General features: G+C 41.7%; 1 protein-coding gene across 7 annotated transcripts in view; it reads left to right on the forward strand.

Moving 5' to 3' along the window:
* The window catches only part of TGFBR3 (transforming growth factor beta receptor 3), a 205384-nt gene that overhangs the window by 149111 nt on the left and 34419 nt on the right, over positions 1-21854 (forward strand). For 4 of the 7 annotated variants that reach the window (XM_016922373.3, XM_513555.9, XM_009425129.5 and 1 more), the window contains exons 5-12: positions 1330-1513; positions 6348-6516; positions 8498-8645; positions 14155-14344; positions 16425-16765; positions 17194-17346; positions 19880-20020; positions 20194-20352. In XM_016922373.3, the coding sequence (XP_016777862.3) occupies positions 1330-1513; positions 6348-6516; positions 8498-8645; positions 14155-14344; positions 16425-16765; positions 17194-17346; positions 19880-20020; positions 20194-20352 (1485 nt within the window). The remainder of the gene's footprint in view (positions 1-1329; positions 1514-6347; positions 6517-8497; positions 8646-14154; positions 14345-16424; positions 16766-17193; positions 17347-19879; positions 20021-20193; positions 20353-21854) is intronic. The other 3 variants (XM_009425125.5, XM_063799609.1, XM_054685010.2) reach the window with 1 other exon arrangement.

The raw sequence follows: 21854 nt of genomic DNA on the forward strand, positions 1-21854 counted from the left end.
ATGTCCTGATGCCAGTTATAAACAAAACCAGAGTGGAACATGTAGCTCTGTACCATCTGTGTGGCCTGGGCATCAGGATATCTAGAAACTTTTCAGGTGATTCTAGTTTTCAGCTTGCAACATTAGTAGGTCATGGAATCAATTAAGTGAAGTACTTTTTTTTGCCAGCGTTTTTAGAAGATACGTTTATATAATTGTATAGAAAATATTAATGCCTAGCACAGTAGCTGGGAAAATATAATTTTGTGTGTGTTAAAAATGCTGCTGTGATAGAACCACTAATAAAATCCCTGCCCTGGACTTGCTTCTTAGTCTTACTTCAGAAACTGCATGCTTTTCGTTATGAATAAATGGTTCATGTGAAATTTAGTACAAGACATTTATAGTTCTATGACCTGAGAATTTGTGAGCCTTCTTGCCCACATTTTGAGGTTTCACTCTGACATTGAAAAAATCAGTTATTTTATAAATGCTAGCCAACAAAAATGGCATGCATATTTTCACCAGCAACTAAATTTGATTATAGCACAGCAACAAGATGATGATTTTCCTCCTTTGGATGTGTTAATTACACATATACCATGATATGTTAGGTCAGCAGTGGTCTAAATACGTTCAGCAAGAATGAGGTACTTGCATACGTCATCCTGAAAGTTTTATTAGATCAGTTTAACAGCCTCTTGACTTCATTATCTATGGGAATTTGGGGGTCTTACACAATAAACTGTTACAAACATTCATCTCACTCTTATGAAATAGAGCAATGTGATAGAAAGGCTGGTAACCTTTGGCCATTTTTATCTCAGTGCTGAGGTGAACATAAACCAAGAGGACTCTCGCTGTGTCCCTATTGTGATGACTCTGTTGGCAGATGCTGCAACTATGGAAGACCTGAAAGTCGTGATCAGTTGCCAGCAGGACTTTGGGATCACTTGTCTTGATCCTGAAGCTTTTTATAAGCCCATGAGAACATTCATCAAGGCTTCCCACTTGACTTGAAATACATTCATTGTAAGATTGGTCTTCAATTTAGATTTCTTGGAAATAGCAGTGATAATTCTTATGATTACTCAATGTGCAATGCAGTCCGTCATCACAAGGTTCTTTCAGAGTTCAGAGGGACATCCTGCATTGGTAGTTTTGCCTTTGTCTGGGAGGACTAGGCTTGGGATTATTCCTTGAATCTGCTGCTTAAAAACGCTGATCTGCTTGTATAACAAAGGGAAGAGGTTCGATTTACAAGCACTTCGATTTGAGAAGTACTTTCTCTAATTATGATTCAGCTCCGGTTACTGCACCATGTTAAATACGCAATTCTCTTTCCTCTAGGTGTCTAAGGGTTCTGTGGTCCAGTTTTCATCAGCAAACTTCTCCTTGACAGCAGAAACAGAAGAAAGGAACTTCCCCCATGGAAATGAACATCTGTTAAATTGGGCCCGAAAAGAGTATGGAGCAGTTACTTCATTCACCGAACTCAAGATAGCAAGAAACATTTATATTAAAGTGGGGGAAGGTAAATTTTATGTGGCTTCAGTTAATGACTGATTTATGACAGGCAATTGTTTTCTTTTCTGAAACCAGGTGGTTAGGGCAAGGAATCACAGAATTACAGAATGTTGGAGCTGGAAGGGACCTGAGGGGTCATTTGGCCCCAGGCCTCTCCACCGCCCCCCATATTCCCTCCCTTCTTTTTTCCTCCTGGAGAAGCAGGCCTGGTTATGGCCAAGTGAAACATAGGGAGGAGCAGGGGGAGAGAGGAGAAGGTTGTTGTGTGGGATTTAGAAGACACCCATGCACAGAAGTCAAAAAAAGTAAGTGGAGGTGAGAAGCTGAGGGTGTGGGAAGGAGGTGATGACTGATGGAGTGGAAGAGCTGGCAGAATGAATGGGTCAGCAGGTGGCTTCCTCTTACCTGTGTTCTGCAAACATTTGAAGCCTGTGTCAGTTTGTGGTGCTGAGACATAGGTTACATTTTGGACAATAGCAAAGGAAAAGTATTTAAATATATTTTTAGTACAAATGACTATTACAGGGACAAATTATTGGAGAAAAGAAGTGTAGGGTCTTGATAAGAGATTGCCTATTTAAATTTCCTTGCATTGCAGAGGGATAGAAATATCCAGAAACCCAGTTTTGAAAGCCTTTTTTAAAACAAAAACAAAAACAAAAAACCTTCTCTTTCTTTCTCATTCTTTCATTCTTTCATTCTTTTCCTCCCTCCCTCCCTCCCTCTCTCTCTCTCTCTCTCCCTCTCTCCCTCTCTCCCTCTCTCCCTTCCTTCCTTCCTTCAACAGGGTCTTGCTCTGTTGCCCAGGCTGGAGTGCAGTGGTGCGATCAGTGCTCACTGCAGCCTCAACCTGCAGGGCTCAAGTGATGCTCCTGCTTCAGTCTCCCAAGAAGCTGGGACTACAGGCATATGCCATCACACCTGGCTAATTTTTACCATTTTTTGTAGACACAGGTCTTGCTGTGTTGCCCAGGCTGGTTTTGAACTGCTGGTTAAGAGATCCTCCTCCCTTGTTCTCTCAAAGTGCTGGGATTACAGGCATGAGCCGCCGCACCTGGCCAGACCTTTTTTTAAAAATCATTATTTTCAGTTGAGTATATTTGGAACCCCCATAAGTTACTAGGAAATAACTCTTTTGAATGGGTCCTTGTTATAGCTGGCTGATTGTGTGAACACTGCGTTTAAGGTCTTCAGCATCCAGCTGCTTTCTGTTAAATTCTACAGCAGCTGTCACCTCCTCATAGACAAGACAGGGAAGGGTGGGTTAGTGAACACTTGATCCCAACTCTTATTTGGATCTGGGCTGCTTTAAAGTGTGTGAGAGACAGAGGCAGGAAAGGTGGACGTGGACGTCGGAGAGGATGCTACGTGCAGAAGCCATTTCAGGGGCCTTCACGTGCATCCCACTTAACCCCACAGTAATCCCAGGAGGAAGACGTCATTTCCACCATTTTACAGAGGGCTTAGTGGAGGGCTAAGTGAACCTGCTCACATCCAAGTTACTAACAAGTGACAAAGCCAGAACACAAACCCAGGCTTCCTGACTCTTGAGTTTAACGCTTGTTGCCTGAGCTGTACTTTAAGTCCTAGCCAAATAAGCATAACTCAAAAAGGGAAGTGGTCCACCTGGATGAACATCCTTGTTTAGTTGAGGCAGAGAGAAGGGGACTTAGATGAGGGCTGGGCTCAAAAAGTCTAAGTTTGTTTCTGAACTCTCATGATAGGTAGCTAATAACAGAGGTCAAATCCCATTGAGACAAAATGAAAAATTTCTTTTAATAAAGACTCTAAGCCCTGGCCAGCGGGCCGCGTTTCTGAAGCAGAATTCTAGTAGCATGAGAGAATGTTGATTACCCCTTGGAATTTGTTAGAATAAGAAAATTTGTTATAATAACATTTAGAATGTTGGACTGTGTTCTCTCGGCAGTGCATGAGCTTCTTTCTAAGCACAGTAGTCACTTACCCTGAGAGCCATGGGTTGTCACTTAACTGGTTCAGCCTGTGCACACTGGGTAGGGGAAGCCAACTTAAAGGACCTTGTGTCTGGTGCAGTAAAAACTGTTAACTCCTTGGTAACACCTTCGGAACCCCTGAAACTTGACTCCAGCCACCAGTTGAGTATGAGTCACCGGGCCATGCCGTGGAGAGAGGAGCAGTAGGGAAAGGAGGTTCCTTGGTGAGGTCAGTGGACCATAAAGTGATATGTTTATCACCACGGCTCAGACTGCACTGAGCAAGCTTCATCCCCCACTTCCCAGAATCCGACCTGGCTCTACCTTTCTTGTACCCAGCGATCGCAGGCCGTGAGGCCTGGTTGCTCTAACCCGAGCAGTTCTCAGAGTGTGGTTTTTGCCCCAGCAGCATCCGCATCACTTGGGGACTTGATGGAAATGCCAGTTCTCAGGCCCAACCCAGACCAACTGAATCAGGAACTCTGGGGGTGGGACCCAGCAGTCAGTGTTTCAATCAGCCCTTTAGGAGATCTGATGCTTGCTGACGTTTGGGAACTGCTCTCATCTATATACCCAGAATGAAAGAATTTAAGAGTTTTGCTCTTATCCCAGCTGATCTTGCTGCGAGGCTTCAAGCAACATTGACTTACCACCAGAGCCTCAGTTTCCACAGCAGGAAAATGAGGTGTTTTCATTACCCCCCAGGTTCATTCCTGCTCTCAGAGTATATCCTTCTGTGTCTCAAAGTCATTTGTCAATCTTTCCCTAAAATACAAATAAGCATGTGACTCCCCCTGCCCCCAAACTTGCCAGGTTTCTACCCGGGAATTCCCCTTTGTGGTTTCCTTTCTACTTGGCACTCGGTATAAGTTTTGATGCCAGGCATTCGGAAAGTCATTGGGGAGCGGGGGAGAAACCACACACAACAAAAGTGGTCAGCTTATTCAACTTAGTGACAATGGCTTCTGGGACTAGAGCCCTTAATAACATCAACTCTTGAACAATTAGACCTTTCCTAGTGGCTTCACATGAGTGAATATTTTGTTATTTGTCTCAAATCTCACATCATTGTTTGTTAATTCAGGAAACCTATACCATATGCCCACTATGTGCCAGATACAAGCCAGGCACACCTATGAACTGGATATGCCGGCCACAATCCCAGGAGGGCCCTAGTCTCTTGAGTTCCAGACTGGCCTGTCCCTGGCCCATAGACGCTCTTTCTTAATTAAATTTCAACCTTGCCGTTCCAATATCATTTTCCATCCTGTGATGTGGGGGAGGCATCCGCAGGGCTGCAGCTGCACGGTGTGCATACCTCATTTGCTCATCTGGCAAAACCCTCAGCAGATGTGGAGGGAGGCTGCTCTAGCAGCCTGAGTCAGTGGAGCCTTGAGCTTTTCTCTCTGAGGGGGAGGGGAATTAGAGGAGACTGCAGAGTGCAAACCCAATGCTCTCTCGCAACGAGCCCACAAGCAGAGGCTTTGGTCCCCTTTGTTCTGGGGTGGTGCTGGGGGTGCTGTGGTGGCCAGAGCCATGATGCCCCAGTGTGTGCTGCGGACCTCAGCACAAGGGAGGTTGCACAAGTGGGGAGGGGGAGGGACAGTATCAACCCAGTCTTGGGACCCCCTGGTTGGATTCCTTACTCCAAAGTGAGACTTCCATGTGGATTTGAACCCTGGCATCCTGTCCTCAAAATGGAAAAGGCAGAAGTCTGTTTTATAGTAGTGCCAGGCCTCTGATTAATTATCCCTTCTGAAAAAAGCATGCTACACCTAGAACTTCCTTGACACTGGTCCCAGCTGTCACACTGCCAGCAGTTTCTTTCAAGTTCTGTTGAAACATTTAAGCCCGTGGATGGAAATCCCATCAGCCGCCGTGCTGTGTAAATGGCATGTGCCGTTGGGGGAGTGTCTTCAGATTCTGGTACTTGCATCACTTTCCCGGGTGGAGGCGGTGAGCAACTCTCAGCACAGTGAGATAATGTTTGCGAAAGCACTTTGTAAACTGTAAAGTGCCATATAAACTTGAGTTGTCTGTGTTCAGATTGTGAGAAAGAGTGAAAGTCTGCCTTCTTTATTTCCCCCAAATTCCTACCTTTCATCTTCAGAGTATAAAGTGCTGTGAGGAATACATATGAGGGAAAGATTAATTCTACATGGGGTGTCGGAGGATTAATTAGGTGGTTGCTTCTCCTGATAGTTGAAATAACAAATATCCAAGGAGGAGTGCATTTGGGGATAGAATGGATTGAATGTTAAATACGCTGACCATGAAATACCTAAGTATTGGATTTTTAGATAGGAGATGCTTGGTAGACAGATGACAGTATGAGTCAACTGCTCAGAAAAGGAGTCATGATCTAGGTACAGGTTGAAACCATGGGAGTGATTGAGATCACCTAGAAAAAGAATGAGATAGAAAGAGGATTGAGGAAGGAGCTGAGAAGTTCTTAGCCTTGGTTTATATTGGAATCAACTACGAGCTTTTCAAAAAAGAAAGCTCCCTAGGCCCCGCCTGGGTGTTCTGAATCAGATTCTCTGGGTTGGGGTCTATACAGATTCTGAGCAGAGGAGGAGCCAGTGGAAGAGATGTGAAAGATAGGTCAGAGGAAACAGACGAGGACAGGAAGTATCACAGAGAACAAGCAAGGAGAAGATTTAGCCAAAAGAGGCCCCTAGTTGGGGGCTAGTCAATAGGCGGTCACTGGTGACCATAACAGGATGCATTTCAGGGCAGTGGTTGCGGAGTTCACAGACGAAGAACCATCCTTTGAGCTCGTGGTTCCCTGTGTCTGCCATTTCCTCAGTTTCACTGTCACCCTCCTTCCTTTGAATCTGGTTACCGAGTACCTCAGTGGTTTGACAGATTGTCCTGTGCCTCTTTCAGATCAAGTGTTCCCTCCAAAGTGCAACATAGGGAAGAATTTTCTCTCACTGAATTACCTTGCTGAGTACCTTCAACCCAAAGCAGCAGAAGGGTGTGTGATGTCCAGCCAGCCCCAGAATGAGGAAGTACACATCATCGAGCTAATCACCCCCAACTCTAACCCCTACAGGTAAGTGAGTCTAAGTGTGTGAGTGTGACAAGAGATGAAAGTAAAGATCTTCCTTGACTTGAGGCAGGGAGAGGTGTAGCCCGTCCTACACCCTCCCCTACGCAGGAGGGAAGGGAGCCATTGATGCTTCACGCAGGAGGGAAGGTAGCCATTGATGCTTCAGGTGTGTTTCATCAGATGTGTTTCACAGAAGCTTTGAAGAAGACAGTAAAGGCACCAGTGGTATATTTTATATTCTGCATCTGTCCCTAGATCCCAGATATTTCAGATGAATTCCTGAAGCCTGTTCCGAACTTCTGGGTGTTAATTACAGGACACAGTCACTCTTGCTCCATCTTTATCACCTCTGACTAAGGTTATCCCTGACAGGAAAATTACAAAATATGCCCTATTAATATAATTATCATCTTAGTAACCTTCTGTTTTTAATAATGCTCTGTTTATGGTGTCCTTAGAGCACTTAGGCACTCAGAGCTGTTTGCTTTAAATCTGTGTGTGTGTGTGTGTGTGTGTGTGTGTGTGTGTGTGTGTATGCGCATGCACGTGTGTGGTGGAGTGGCTCTTCATGGTGCCATACCAAAGAGCCATTCGATAGAACTTGCCTCTCCCTTGTGTGCTTGGTGTGTGTGTGTGTGTGTGTGTGTGTGTATGCTGGAGTGGCCCTCCATGGTGACATACCAAAGAGCCATTCGATAGCGCTTGCCTCTCCCTTGTGTGCTTGGTGTGTGTATGTGTGTGTGTGTGTGTATGCTGGAGTGGCCCTTCATGGTGACATACCAAAAAGCCATTCAATAGAACTTGCCTCTCCCTTGTGCGCTTGTTCTCCCTCTCAGCTTCCTACCCCTGGATTGGAAATTCGACCCTCCCTATCAAGAATAATTAGGGAATTTAAAAAAAGAAAAAGGAGAAAAAGTAGGTTCTTTTCCCACATTAGCCTGCATTTCACCCTCCTTCCTTTGCATCTGGACTAGTGACTTAAAAATTTAAATTTATGTTGTAGAGGGATTTCGAGGTTAAAATTCTAATCAGGGTTTGACTTTAAAAGTGTGTAAGCTACAGATCAGTTTTGATAAGATTCCACTCTGTCCACTTGAAGAATTTTGTAGAAAGTGAAAAGGGAATGGGAATAGGAGCAGTCTGGTGAATGTGCTTCGATGTCAGGCCTGAGGCTTCATTGGAGTATACCATGCATTTTATGCTTTACAAGTGTGTAAAGCTGAGATGGAAAGAAAGACTGTTCCCTTAAATTCAGAATGACAGGGATGTTATTGTTTAGTAAAAAATTCTCTTTTTTACGAATTCTTAGAAGTTTGGGTTGTGTTCATCAATTTTCCAGTAATCACTTGGTTGACCATCTGTTTTCTTTATTTTAATAACCTTATATCCAGAAGTTTGGGAAAGTAAATGCAGATACGATTCTGTAGCAATTGTTAATGACTTAAGCAAACCTTATATAAATCAAGAAATTCTTTAGCCTTTTGTCTCTTATTTTACTCTGAAGTTTCCTAATTTTTTTTTTTTACCACCATGCTTCCCTTCTCCCCACACCCCGCCCCCAACTCACCAAACTGCCACCTACTTCAGTTTTGAAGGAATATGAGCATATTAGCCAAATGGGAATCCTATACATCGAAGGTGTTAAAGGTTGAAAAAGCAACAATACTGCTTCAAAAGTAAACTCTTCTGGTTCGTTCAAGTCCACTTCAAACAGTGGCTGCATTAAGTAACCACCTCTTTTCCATCAAAGAAGAGAAAAACTTTAGTGACTAATTATCAGCAAGCATATGTTTCTATTGTTATGTAAAACAATTTTGTTATGTGTGCAGTAACAATCTGTTTTGCACATGTCATTGGCCTGGGATCAACTCCAGCTTTTTAATCAACTGGCCAGACACTAGAAACATGAAGACTTGGAAGAGGGGAGATAGTTGCAACTTTCTGGCATGTAGGTCTTAACTTTGCCTTTGTTTTCCATTCACAGTGCTTTCCAGGTGGATATAACAATTGATATAAGACCTTCTCAAGAGGATCTTGAAGTGGTCAAAAATCTCATCCTGATCTTGAAGTGCAAAAAGTCTGTCAACTGGGTGATCAGATCTTTTGATGTTAAGGGAAGCCTGAAAATTATTGTAAGTTGGTGGAGCATGTCTTTTGTTTTGTTTAGACAAATGACAACAATTTAAGCTGTACTTTATAAGTGTTATTTTTAAAGTTCCTGCCTCTTTGGACTCTCTAAGCTCTGTCAATTATTTTTCACTTTGCAAAATAGCATGCTCCTATAAAATAGGTGCGGTTGTTCAAACATGGCCTTGGATTAAGACAGACCCAGGTCTGAGTCCAGGTAATCCCACTGTGACCTTTGGCAATTCCCCTAACCTCTCTGAACCCCAGCTCCCTCATTTGTGAAATTCCTGAAATACATTAGTATGCTTTCCACTAATAGTAAGTGTAAAGTAATGAACACAATTAAGCCTTCATATTGAGCATCCCACAAGGACCTCAGTGTCACAGTACCGAATATCAGCTTTTATTTTGGAGTTAGGTACTTAGAGAAAGTACGGACTATTAGGCTGACCCCAGCTCACATCATTGACTTTTCTTTTTGAGTTAAATACGAAATATTGGCATGTCTTTTTGCTTGCTTCCAACTCCTAAGTGTGAAACACTGATAGAAGAATCACAGTAAGTGCAAAGTCAGTGAAATGATGCTGGACAAGTCTACTCCAGCTTGTTCCCAAGGCCCTCTATTTAATAGAGATGTACGCACAAGGCTTAGCCCATTGGCATGATGGGCAAACAGCAGCTGGTTTCCTCAAAAGTTGAATGTTGAAACTTGGTAAAGTAAATCTTATCTCAAATATGCTTAGGCAATAACTATTTGACTGAATTATATTGAAAGTTAAAGAAAAATCCTCCTCCCTATTTTTTAAGAAGATAATTATCTCTTTAGTATCTCTTCTATGGGCTCAAATTTTTTTTTTTTTTTTTTTTTTTTTGGCCAATCTCTCTTTTAGTTCCTGCACTGAGTAAGCTGAAGTGGGTTTTATGTTTTCAGTATTTTGGGAGAGGGATGCCCTTGGTTTTGGTATTATTCATTCATTCATGGCACCTTCCATGTGATACCACAGTGAGCAAAGCCAACAGTTCCCTTGGCAACGTCATGTAAAAGCACTCACCAGAGGCAGCAGGCAAAACCACTAGCACACATATTTTAATTTTAAAGTAATCGTTTCTGGTTCCCGTGGGTTTTTTTTTTTTTTTTTATAACTTTGCTAGGATCCCAGTAAGCCATCATATGTAATGGTGATACATTAATTTGTTGTCAAGCCCAAAGCCTAGCCATGATCTGAAGTCAGAGATGTTTTGATTGCCTTCTCTGGCATGGCATGAGGGGTGTTGGTGACCTAGGCTGTCTGCTGCTTTTGCTGCCTGGCACACCGGCCAAATGTTTTTAATTTCAGAATAACAAAAACAGGAAAGGGAATCATGCTTTGAAAGGCAAAAACATACGGTACATTTTAATTCCCTGCTGGAGTTCTTGTGTAAATATTCTTTCAGCCTTGACCCTTCGATGGCTCTTTCTCTCCCTGAGTATGTGTGCCTGGTCCATGGCAGTCCTGGAGTTCACTTTGAATGTCCCCATCTCTCATATGAATCAGAAAGGCTAGAAATGAGATTGCTCATCCCAGTGCAAGATCTGTTTATGTTCCTCTCCTTGGCTGTACGCTTGTTCCAGGCCAATTTTGGACAATGCATGACAACATTACTAAACAATTAGGTAATGTTTCATGATGTTCTTTTTTATTCTCCCAACCAGTTTATGCTTTGTGATTTTCTAATTCCCTGTTTCAGATGTGAATTCTGACTGTGCTGTGAGGGAAAGGTACCTGCTCCCACAAAAGTTTAAATTACTATTTAGAAAGGGGGCAATGGTTTATAGAAACCTTGTTTCTAGTATTTCCTTTAGAGACAGCATAGTGAAATTGAAAGAATCTTGACTTTGTGCCAGACAGGGCTAGATTTAAATACCATCTCCAATTACTACTCCTAGTAGATGTTGTGCAGTCTGACTGATGAACACCGAGTCTGTTTGGTCACCTGTGAAATGGGTATGATGATAGTACTCACCTTGAGTTTGTGGTTCATTAGCTGAGTTCATTTGTTTGTTCATTTATTTGCCAAATACTTGTTAAGGGCCTATAGGATATTTCACCTAAAGCACTGGACACAGGGCCTGCACATGTAAGTTCTCAGCTACATGTGTTGCTTCTGTGAGTCTTAGGTTCTCCTTCTCTAACAGGAATGGTAATGCCTATCTCCTTATATTTTGGAAGAGAAATAAGATAATATATGCCTAGCAGAGTGCCTGCCATAAAAAGGGGGTTCATCTTCCTTCCATAAATAACTCTTTCAGAGTGTCTATAGGAACAATTAGGGCACTTCTCTAAACAAGGTGAAAAGAAAGAAAGATGTCTACTAAGGGAATTGTAAGGAGTCTGATGGAGTAATTTAAAGAAGAGCACCAGTAAATATGGATGTCTTATGCATGTGTGTGTCGGGGGTGGGGCATGGGCAGAATGTGTCCTCCAGATGACAAAATGGTCAAAAGAGGTGCAAAGAGCCAGGCAGTGGGCAAGAATGGGAACATTGGAGGTGTCTACATTGCCTTGTCCAGCTCTGGCTCTTTTCTCAGGTCCTGTGTGGACCATGCATAATCACTTTTATGGTAGGAAGAACCTCTAAAACATAAAAGAATAGATGGAGGAAACTTGTTAGAGGTTTCCTCTTATATTATTTCATGTGGCCTCAGGACTTCAGGGTTGATGATGGGCAGCTTGTTCTTAGAGAATACATTTTTAAAAATCTCAGTGGGCATATGCACTATGCTCTCTGGCCATTCCCTTCCTTAGTCCTCCCTCCCCTATACCAGCAGTTCAGATGTAAATATGGGGGAGTGTGGAGGCACTTAGACTTAACTCCTTATCTTTCATGAAGATATGGCTGGGAAAGATGGTGGTGGTTTTTGGAGACCTCCTTGTACACCTGCATTTGGAGTAGCTCCACTAAAGCTGGAAAAAGCCTAGGGACTTCCAGAAGTACAGTGTGAGAATTTGCTCAAAGCTGGGAACCAACTTGTCTGCCATTGTCCCAAGCCTTGCTGCTTTACAAATGTGTAGATAGATGTCGAGTCTTTTAAGTTCCCAGACATAATCAAAATGAGATGTATTGACAGCTCCTAGATTTAATGTGGAAAGGTGCAAACAGCTCATTCCACATTGGTGCAAAAGGACAGTTGGCAGTTATGATGATAGTGTTCTGGAAATACGATATTTTCTCAGCTGTCCAACAACATGAAAGAGACTAGGGCAGATGAGGGCAAGCAGTGTTGTTTAGGCCAATTGTTGTGATTCCAGCCAATCAAAATGACATGTAGCTCTAAAAGGCTGGAAGAAGCTGTACCTAAGAAACTACTGTTGACTAAATGCATAAAAAGTTCTAAGAATAAATTGGATCTTTCATGATCTCATTTTAGCCTCTTTCCTTCCTTCCTTCCTCTTTGTTTCTTTCCTCCCTAGCCCTTCTTTACCCTAAGGAGTTTTTTTCTGAATTGGAGTAAGAGCTAAAATATTCTGAATCTATTAAACTGAGTTTACAAATGGCCGCAGAAGTTGGTTAAAGTTCTGTCTGGTTCCTTTGCATATAGAGTTTGTGACTGGTGAGTCTGGCAGTATTCCCACACATAAGCACTTTAGGTAATAGAAAAATATACTGAATGAGATCCTTTAAGATTTGAGTTGAAATATATGTGGCTTCAGCCAATATCCCACAACCACATAGGCCAAGAGAACTTAGAGCCTGTGAATCTTTTAGGGTTTTACAGTGGGAAAGGATTAATATTTAGTCATGTTAGGGGCAAACAGAATGGGAAACAAATGAGGAATTTAGGAAAAATGCTGCATGCATGCAGGAGAAAATCACTGGGCATGGAAATTAAAGTGATTTTTATACAGCATGAAAATGGTGTAATCTGCATGCTGGAAGGGCTTTCCAGCCCTGTTGGTGCAGTTGTTGAAAATATGGTACCTTCCCTTTGGGGTCCCCTCTGCAGCATTTAGCTCTCTCACCCTCTGAGAAGAGCACTGCCACAGGAGTCAGCAATTGATGTATAAATTTACCTTCCATGTCCTTGTTGAATAACCTGGTTGAGTAGAGTCCATTTATATCCTTTCCCAAAAATATTTCTGTCATTTTAATTTTGTAATTGATTATCCAGTGAAAGCTAGTCTTTTTTTTTTTTTTTTAAGGCAGGGTCTCCCTCTGTCACCCAGGCTAGAGTGCAGTGGCATGACCATAGCTTACTGTAACCTCTAACTCACGGGCTCAGGTGATCCTCCCACCTCAGCCTCCTGAGTAGCTGGGACTGCAGGCAAATGCCACCATGCCTGGCTAATTTTAAAATTTTTGTAGAGATGGGATCTTCCTGTGTTACCCAAGCTCGTCTCAAACTCTTGGGCTCAAGCAGTCCTTCCGCCTCAGCCTCCCCAAATGCTAGTATTATAGGTGTGAACTATTGCACCCATCCCTGAAAGCTAATCTTAAGACCTACTTGTATTACTGGATAAAACAGTGATACTTAAGGGGAGAGTAACCTAAATTAATTAATTAATATTTAGAATAGAAGATATAAGTATATTCAGTTAGTAGAATTGGCAAATGAATACAATTATAGAATTACTAATTGATCATACATTTTAGATGAAATATAAACATTGGTTGTTTTACCATGTGGAATTTAATAGTTTATATAGATGGGATAGTCTCCACACTGAAGTACAGTCTTGAGCATATAATATGGTTCAGTCAGTGAGGGACCACATATACGACAGTGGTCTTATCAGATTGTAATACCATATTTTTACTGTACCTTTTCTATGTTTAGATGCACAAATACCGACCATCATGTTACTACTGCCTACAGTATTCAGTGCAGTAACATGCTGTGCAGGTTTGTAGCCTAGGAGCAATAGGCTGTACCATATAGCCTAGGTGTGTAGTAGGCTCTACCATGTAGGTTTGTGTAAGTGCACTCTATGATGCTCACACAATGACTAAATCACCTAATGATGCATTTCTCAGGACATATCTCCATTGTTAAGTGGCTGTAAGTGATTGTGCTATCTTTCATTGAAATCTAGGGGAATAGGAAGTGGAAGCATGGGAATTTGAGGGCAATATAACATGTCTGTTATGACATATACTTTATATGTCATTTTAAGTAAAAAAAGGGAAAGTTTATTATACATATGTACTGTGTGTGAATAATTTAAACATTAGACTAACTGTACAGTTATAGACTAGGCATACTTAGTATGTAACTACTTACATGTCATTGGATGATTTTTTTTATCAGCATAGGCAATACAAATAGTATGATCAAGCAGCATGCGTAGATGTCTTTTAGTCGGCTATTAAAGGTTTTTCACATCATCGTTCTTAGCCCAAGGAAAACAGGGGTCAAAAGAATAAATAATTCCCTCATATACAATATAGATCTACTTATTTAAGATATTTAATTTTTATTATCTAAAGTACTGTTTAATTTTAGACTCATGAGTGATTTTTTTGCTATATCTTCAGGCTCCTAACAGTATTGGCTTTGGAAAAGAGAGTGAAAGATCTATGACAATGACCAAATCAATAAGAGATGACATTCCTTCAACCCAAGGGAATCTGGTGAAGTGGGCTTTGGACAATGGCTATAGTCCAATAACTTCATACACAATGGCTCCTGTGGCTAATAGATTTCATCTTCGGCTTGAAAATAATGGTAAGTTAGAAGTTTTTTAAGTTATGTAAAAAATATCCCCCAAATGAAGCTTTTCCAGTGAGGAACTGTCATTTCAGCTTATATGTTGCTGTTTTTCTCTTGTATATTTTAATAATTTGACTACTTTTTATCAGAAGGCTTAAAATTACCTAGACAGAGATTTTGAGGAAACTGTAATACAGATTTTCAGTGACATAGAGTTGAATGCATATTCAGAGAACTTTGTTATAGGTTATCTTTAGTGTGATTACATTAGGTTCTTCTCTCCGAGACACCTAATGACCACTTATGGCTGAGAATACAGAAGAGTTAAGACTGCAGGAAAGAAGTTCATGGTAAAAGGCTGTATCTTTTAGGAAAATAGTCACGAGGACTCATACTTGAGTGTTCATACCCAGAGGATGGCAGGAGTTACTACCCCAGCTGAATGGGGTGGAAAGCAGAGGGTCAACAAATTCTTGAGGTTTTCTGGAGTCTTCTAGCTAGCATGACTTGAAACCCTAGTTTTCTGATCCCTAGACCTGTTCCTCAGCTCATGGTACCACCACTGAGTGAAATGCCAATAGAATAAGGATTAGGAGTACAGGTTCAAGCCCCAGCTCTACCATTTAGTCACTGTTTGGGGAGAAGTTGCTTCACCTCTGAGCCACAGATTTTTCTTCAGTAATAAGGGGAAAATAATAGGACTGACCTTACCGGGTTGTTGTGAAGGTTTTCGTGAAAGTACAAATTAAAAACCCTACAAAGCTATGACTTATTTTGGACCCTTACAGCTCTAGCGTCCTTTCCAAAGAATACTATTAAAGGAGAGATAATGTCCAACTATCATCTTCACTTCCAGCTTCCACTGAGATGGATTTGACCTCAAGTGTACATCAGTTGGCCTTAGATAGTAGATATAAAGAATACTGGGGAAATTATTATTTTTTTAGTTGTTAGAAATACGACAAAATATTGAGTATTGATTGTATGGAAATACGTCTCTCCCTTTGAAGGAATAAATGTATCTATGCAGCTATTTCTTATCTTTCAAGGGAATACGTTCCGAAAGGCCAAGGTGCCCAGATACCTGTTAAAATTTAGCTGTCAAAAAGAAGGTGGCGAAGTAATTTTAACATACCAATATTGTTTCAAGACGTCCTTAGAGAAATTATTCAAAAGACTCTCTTGATTCAAGGAAAGTATTTTAGTGGCATTTGAATGGAATAATATTGCATCATGTAACTTAAATCACAGATTTTTCTAGCTTGGACAGCATTAGAAACTGTCTACTCCATTGGTTCTCAGTCTTAGGTGCACATTGCAGTTACACATGGGGAGACTAAAACATATTAATGATTGGGTACCACGCCAGAGAGTCTGAGTTTAAATTGTTTGGGGTACAACCTGGGCGTAGGAATATTTTTTAAAGCTTCCAAGTGATTTTCATGTGTAGCCAAAGTTAAGAACCACTGATCATCTGTGACCTTACCCCCAACCCTGTGCTCTCTGAAACATGTGCTGTATCCACTCAGGGTTGAATGGATTAAGGGTGGTGCAAGATGTGCTTTGTTAAACAGATGCTTGAAGGCAGCATGTTCGTTAAGAGTCATCACCACTCCCTAATCTCAAGTACCCAGGGACACAAACACTGCGGAAGGCCGCAGGGTCCTCTGCCTAGGAAAACCAGAGAACTTTGTTCACTTGTTTATCTGCTGACCTTCCCTCCACTATTGTCCTGTGACCCTGCCAAATCCCCCTCTGCGAGAAACACCCGAGAATGATCAATAAAAAAGAAAAAAAAAAAAAAAAAAAAAAAAAAGAACCACTGATCATTTCCAACCACTTAATTTAAAAAATTGGAAAAGCAAATTTGAGGCACAGAGAAGCAAGCCGCTTGCCCAAAGCCACTGAGCTAGTTAGAGAGAACACCAGGACTAGAATTCAGGCTTCTAGACTTCTAATGACCTTTATACACTGCTTATTAAAAGTCATTTTACACCTGCCCATTCTATGCTAATTCCTCCTGTTCTGCCTGTAATGATGTTGGTTGTGGCCTGGCATCAAACACTGATGATGTTTTGCCTTCTTCTTTCACCAGCAGAGGAGATGGGAGATGAGGAAGTCCACACTATTCCTCCTGAGCTACGGATCCTGCTGGACCCTGGTGCCCTGCCTGCCCTGCAGAACCCGCCCATCCGGGGAGGGGACGAAGGCCAAAATGGAGGCCTTCCCTTTCCTTTCCCAGATATTTCCAGGAGAGTCTGGAATGAAGAGGGAGAAGATGGGCTCCCTCAGCCAAAGGACCCTGTCATTCCCAGCATACAACTGTTTCCTGGTCTCAGAGAGCCAGAAGAGGTGCAAGGGAGCGTGGATATTGCCCTGTCTGTCAAATGTGACAATGAGAAGATGATCGTGGCTGTAGAAAAAGATTCTTTTCAGGTTGGTGCAGCTGATTACAGGAGGGAAGAGAGGCTACCTCCTTTCCCATCTGGCCCTAGTCTGCATCTGTAATTTCTCCCTATCTCTTTCATTTTTGAACTCCAGAGGCTTGATACTGTTTTCTCAGTTGGATGGGCCTACTTCCCCTTGGCTGTGATTCTCACCCGGTTCCTGTTGTTCTCAGTGACAGGGGGTGGGGGTTCCAGATCCTTGTGTGTCAATATTTTGCTATTGAATTTCCAAGGCCAACAGAGACTACCCTTGGGCTGTTGAGAGGTGGGCAGCTGGGAAGAGATACTTGGGGAAGGGGCACGATGCAGGCCTCTCATCGCCTGTCCTTGGAAGACCAAGCAATTGTCAATTGTGTCAATTATACAACAGAACTGCCTGTGGGCCTCCAACCATGTCTTTGGTGGTTGTTGTTTTAGGCCAGTGGCTACTCAGGGATGGACGTCACTCTGTTGGATCCTACCTGCAAGGCCAAGATGAATGGCACACACTTTGTTTTGGAGTCTCCCCTGAATGGCTGCGGTACTCGGCCCCGGTGGTCAGCCCTTGATGGTGTGGTCTACTATAACTCCGTGAGTGTTTTCCAGAACAAAGCTTTGCCCTTTGCCAGAGCCTGGCTGTGTGCTCCCTTAAAATTAGTCTTAACATTTCTTTGAAGATGAAGAGGGTTTTCACCCCAGGCCTGAACAAAGCCAAGTGTCAGTTCTCAACAAAATGGATGTACTTTGACCCTGAGCTCTTTGGTTTTATTTGTTTTATTGGTGAGTCTTTGGGAATTGGAAGGCCTGTTTTCTCACCCCCCGTTTCCGTCTCCTGATGACAAAGGCTGCACTGTCAAGGTGATTATGACTTCTCTCAGTGGCCAAGCTCAACTGGCCCTTATAAGGATAAAATTTAAGGCCCTGGGCTATATGAATGAGCAGCACCTCTGCACAGCCGGGTTAACCAGATGTGTGGTCTCTCTGGCCTCATTTGAATCTCGTCCAGAAGTAGGAGAACTTCTCCCTCCTTCATGAATAAAAATCCAAAAAGAGAATTTAAAACTCAAAAAGGACCTTTAAGAAATTATTAAGTCTCTCTCCACCTCTAAGAAAGACCATACATTGAAGAAACTCTCCTACTTTTGAAGTTACTTGGAGAAAGATTCCACAGATTTCCCCCAATGATAAACCGTTGCAATAGCTAACCTGCATTTTCCAGAAATCTTTCTTCTCAGTTGGTCAAAATGTTTTCAGATTAAACCCATTCTCTTGGAGACAGAGACTAGGCAGTGAATATTAAAAGAATTTAAAATGTGAAGTTCCAAAAGAACTTTAAAGTGCTGATTTTGCATTTTGGGTTTTACTTTTAATGGTAAAAATAAGGCTCAGAGATCCCTGTGTCCACCTTTGACACAGGGTGGGTTGGGGTGGGAGGTGGGGTATCTTCTTAGTGCCATATCCAGCTTTGACATGGGGTGGCTGAGCTGTGGCTGCTAGTTCAACCCCATCCAGAGAAGAGAGGCTAGCAATCAGGTGCTCTGGTCAGCGTGGTTCCTGTGGGAAGTGACTCTCCCATGAACCCAAGCATATTGTTCCTCAGAGAATCTTAGATTGTTGGAGCCGCAAATAACCCTAAGATGAGCTTATTCAGCTTCTTCATTTCACAGGTGAGGAAACTGAACTCCAAGAAGTTAAAAAGACTTGCTTTTTTAAACTCCAGGGATGGGCTAATGGCAGAGCCAGGACGACTGAATCCAACTTCCTGACCTCTTGTCCACTAATCTTTCCTAGACACCAGGCTAGGCCCTGCTAATCTCCTTTTGTTACTCAAATAATTAATTTATTAACCTTTGACCTCCTGATAATTGCAGCATGAATTTTCTTTCAATTATCCAGTGTCTGCAGATATAATGAATGTCATATATTACTGAAATACTTGATTATGGCATTTTAAAACTGGGGTCCAAGTTAACACCAAAAGTGGCTACAGTAATATGTCTGTTAAGAAAAAAAAAAAAAAAAAAAGTCAGTTGCTTCAGGAGAGAAAGGCATGTAATGATCCCTTAAAGTTCCTTTTTTTCTCACATATTTTTCTTTTCTTTATTATGATCTTTGAGTTTAGCAATATCCTAGATGCTTCCTTTAATTGGCATCAATACTTTCTTTGGAGGACCTGGTACAGAGAGAAAGGCAGTTGTTTTTTTTTTTAAATTTTCTTCCCATCCTACTCCCTTTGGAGACTGTTTTAGCTGTTCTTACCGATTGTAATTGTTTGTAGTAATTTTCAGACTTACTATATATTTCTATTTTGCATCATGTTCAGAATCCAAGCATGTGAAGCAAAAGAAATTAGGATTTCATTTATGGAGTCATGACCCTTGGGTGAATTTTCTCATCCTATTTAGAAATAATCCAGGAATCATAATTTCAACCTATGTCAAGATAGATTCCAGGAATATATCTGCAGGTGGATAGCGAAAAAGGCGGAAAAAAAAAGATTCCTGGGATAAAACATATTCTTTTCCACATCCATACACCATAGAGAAAGATTTCTTAGGGAAGAAATGAGCAAAAGTTACAGGGGTACAAGAGCAGCAATGAAGAGATGTGCTCCCTAGTAAACATTAGGTCCTTCGCTGCTGACTCCAACCAAACTTTCTACAACTCTTAAAGGATATATATAATGAAAGCTGCTTGTATTCGCCAACTGCTAGTACTTCTTAGAGTTTATAATATAAAGCCTCTTAAGGGGAAGCCCCTTCTCACGGTATAGGCAAGTCTCTTGACAACTCCATTCAACTCCATTCTAGTATCTAGTGTTTTCCCACCATTTGAAATCATTTGTAATTATTCAATATGGTTACAACATAAATATTTATTTTTCACAAGAGAAGATACAAATATTAGTTTAGCTTTTAACTTGAACCTGCATTGGGTTTCTCCTTATTCTTCATCACTTTGAAGATAAAATTCGAAAAAGCCTGGATGTTATTTTATTATTTTGTCTTAAAGTCAGATTTTCAATTTGCATCAGAATGATTACATGAGTGTTTGTGTGAGGCAGAACCAAACGCACATGGTTTGGTGTTTTTATAACATTGGCTGTGCTTTCTTTGCCTTTTAGATTGTGATACAGGTTCCAGCCCTTGGGGACAGTAGTGGTTGGCCAGATGGTTATGAAGATCTGGAGTCAGGTGATAATGGATTTCCGGGAGATATGGATGAAGGAGATGCTTCCCTGTTCACCCGACCTGAAATCGTGGTGGTATGTGTTTGTTATCAGTAGGGGGTTTGTGGAAAATGCTGTCTATTTTGTTGGCTTTAGTTAGGGACTATCTGAAAATAAAATCAGATGTTAAAAGCCAAAGCTCATGAAGCTACAGGGCCTTCATCCTTCATATGACTGTCATTAATCTTCCTGTGGGTTGTTTTTTCCAGTTTAATTGCAGCCTTCAGCAGGTGAGGAACCCCAGCAGCTTCCAGGAACAGCCCCACGGAAACATCACCTTCAACATGGAGCTATACAACACTGACCTCTTTTTGGTGCCCTCCCAGGGGGTCTTCTCTGTGCCAGAGAATGGACACGTTTATGTTGAGGTGAGACCTGAAAGTTAGCCTTGACCTTTTAGGTTAGTGCTGGGCTATAGTTCCTTAGACATCAGCTAAAATACCCTGTACAGACCTCTTCCTGTCCTACCTCACAGACCTTCACCAGGTCTGATGAGGGATTGGCTGAGAGAACGCTTCCAGACTGGCTTCTGACCAAAGCGGGAAATTTCAAGATTTAATACATTATGCTAAGTGAAGACAGTATTTTGTAGATGAATGTTAAAAAAAAAAAAAATTGGCAAGTGTGAATTCTACTGGTAAAGCCCTGTCCTTTGCTTTTGGAACAGTAGTTCAGTAGTTGCAGTGTTAGAGTTAACCATGGAATATTTCAAAACCACCTCATATGTTATCTTTTATTTCTTTTTTTTTCCCTGCACAGTCCCCTTAGCCCCCAGCAGGGCAGCCAAATCCCTGTGGGTCCGTGCCGCCACTGAAACTGACTTGTTATCTTTTAAATTGCACTCACTTTTAAGTGAAATGCTATGTGCTATTATAACTCATGACATTTTTTTTCTAGATCATGATCTGAGTATCTGTATAAACTTATTAAAACTATTTCCTATATATAATGTTAATAATCATGTGCAACCTAAATCTGGAATCTGGAGTGACTACAAAATATTAGGCAGTGGCGGTAATAATGAAATAACAACATCTAACATTTGCTGCAGATTTATTATGTGCCAAACATAGTTGTAAGTATTGCAGCAGTTAGTTAACTCTTTAGAGCCATCCTATAAGGGAGGCTAATAATGTCTTCATTTTATGGATGAGAAAATTGAGGCACAAATTTGTCTGAGGCCACACAGCTGGTACTAGTGGAGTTCAGATTCAGTGCTCATAGGCCGTGTGACTCCAGAGCTCTGACTGATCTTCGCTGGATACGACTATCGCTTATCTCCAAAGTGCCATTTGAAAGGAGAGAAAACATAACGTCTTATCAATGCAAACATCCAGGTTCAGAGAGTGGATTCTAGAAAAGATAAATGTCCTTATGGCACCAGGATGTCTGCTGTTTCTTGTGCCCTGGGTACAACCTTTCATGTTTCAACCTTAGTGTTTCAAGTGGGCATATCATCTGTTGGTCTTATGGGAAGGTCCTCATCTAATGAGCTGGTTTTGGTGCTCAGCTGCAAGCTCAGCTTCATAGTGGGAGGGGTGAGAAGCTTAAAGGGTCAAAGTGGGGTACTTCCATATGTTAAAAATGACTTTGGTGCACGTGTTTCTGTTTTGGAAAGACAAATAACTCTCACATTCGCACTGACTCTGGGACAGAGCCCGCTGGCGCTAGATGTTGTTTTCCTTGATCATATGGATTCTGCCCCTCCCCCATTCTGAGAGTTCTCTTTCTTTGAGCACACCTTCTTTCTCCATTGGGGAAAATATACTGCCTTCTACATGCTTTTCCTAAGCCAAGACGGCTGTTTTTCTCTTGCTTTTCTGGCTGTACAGTTCACATGGGCAGTTGGTCAACAGCTCCCTATTGCGCT

This window comes from Pan troglodytes, chromosome 1, assembly GCF_028858775.2.
Source record: "Pan troglodytes isolate AG18354 chromosome 1, NHGRI_mPanTro3-v2.0_pri, whole genome shotgun sequence".
In the NCBI taxonomy this organism is placed as follows: Eukaryota; Metazoa; Chordata; class Mammalia; order Primates; family Hominidae; genus Pan; species Pan troglodytes.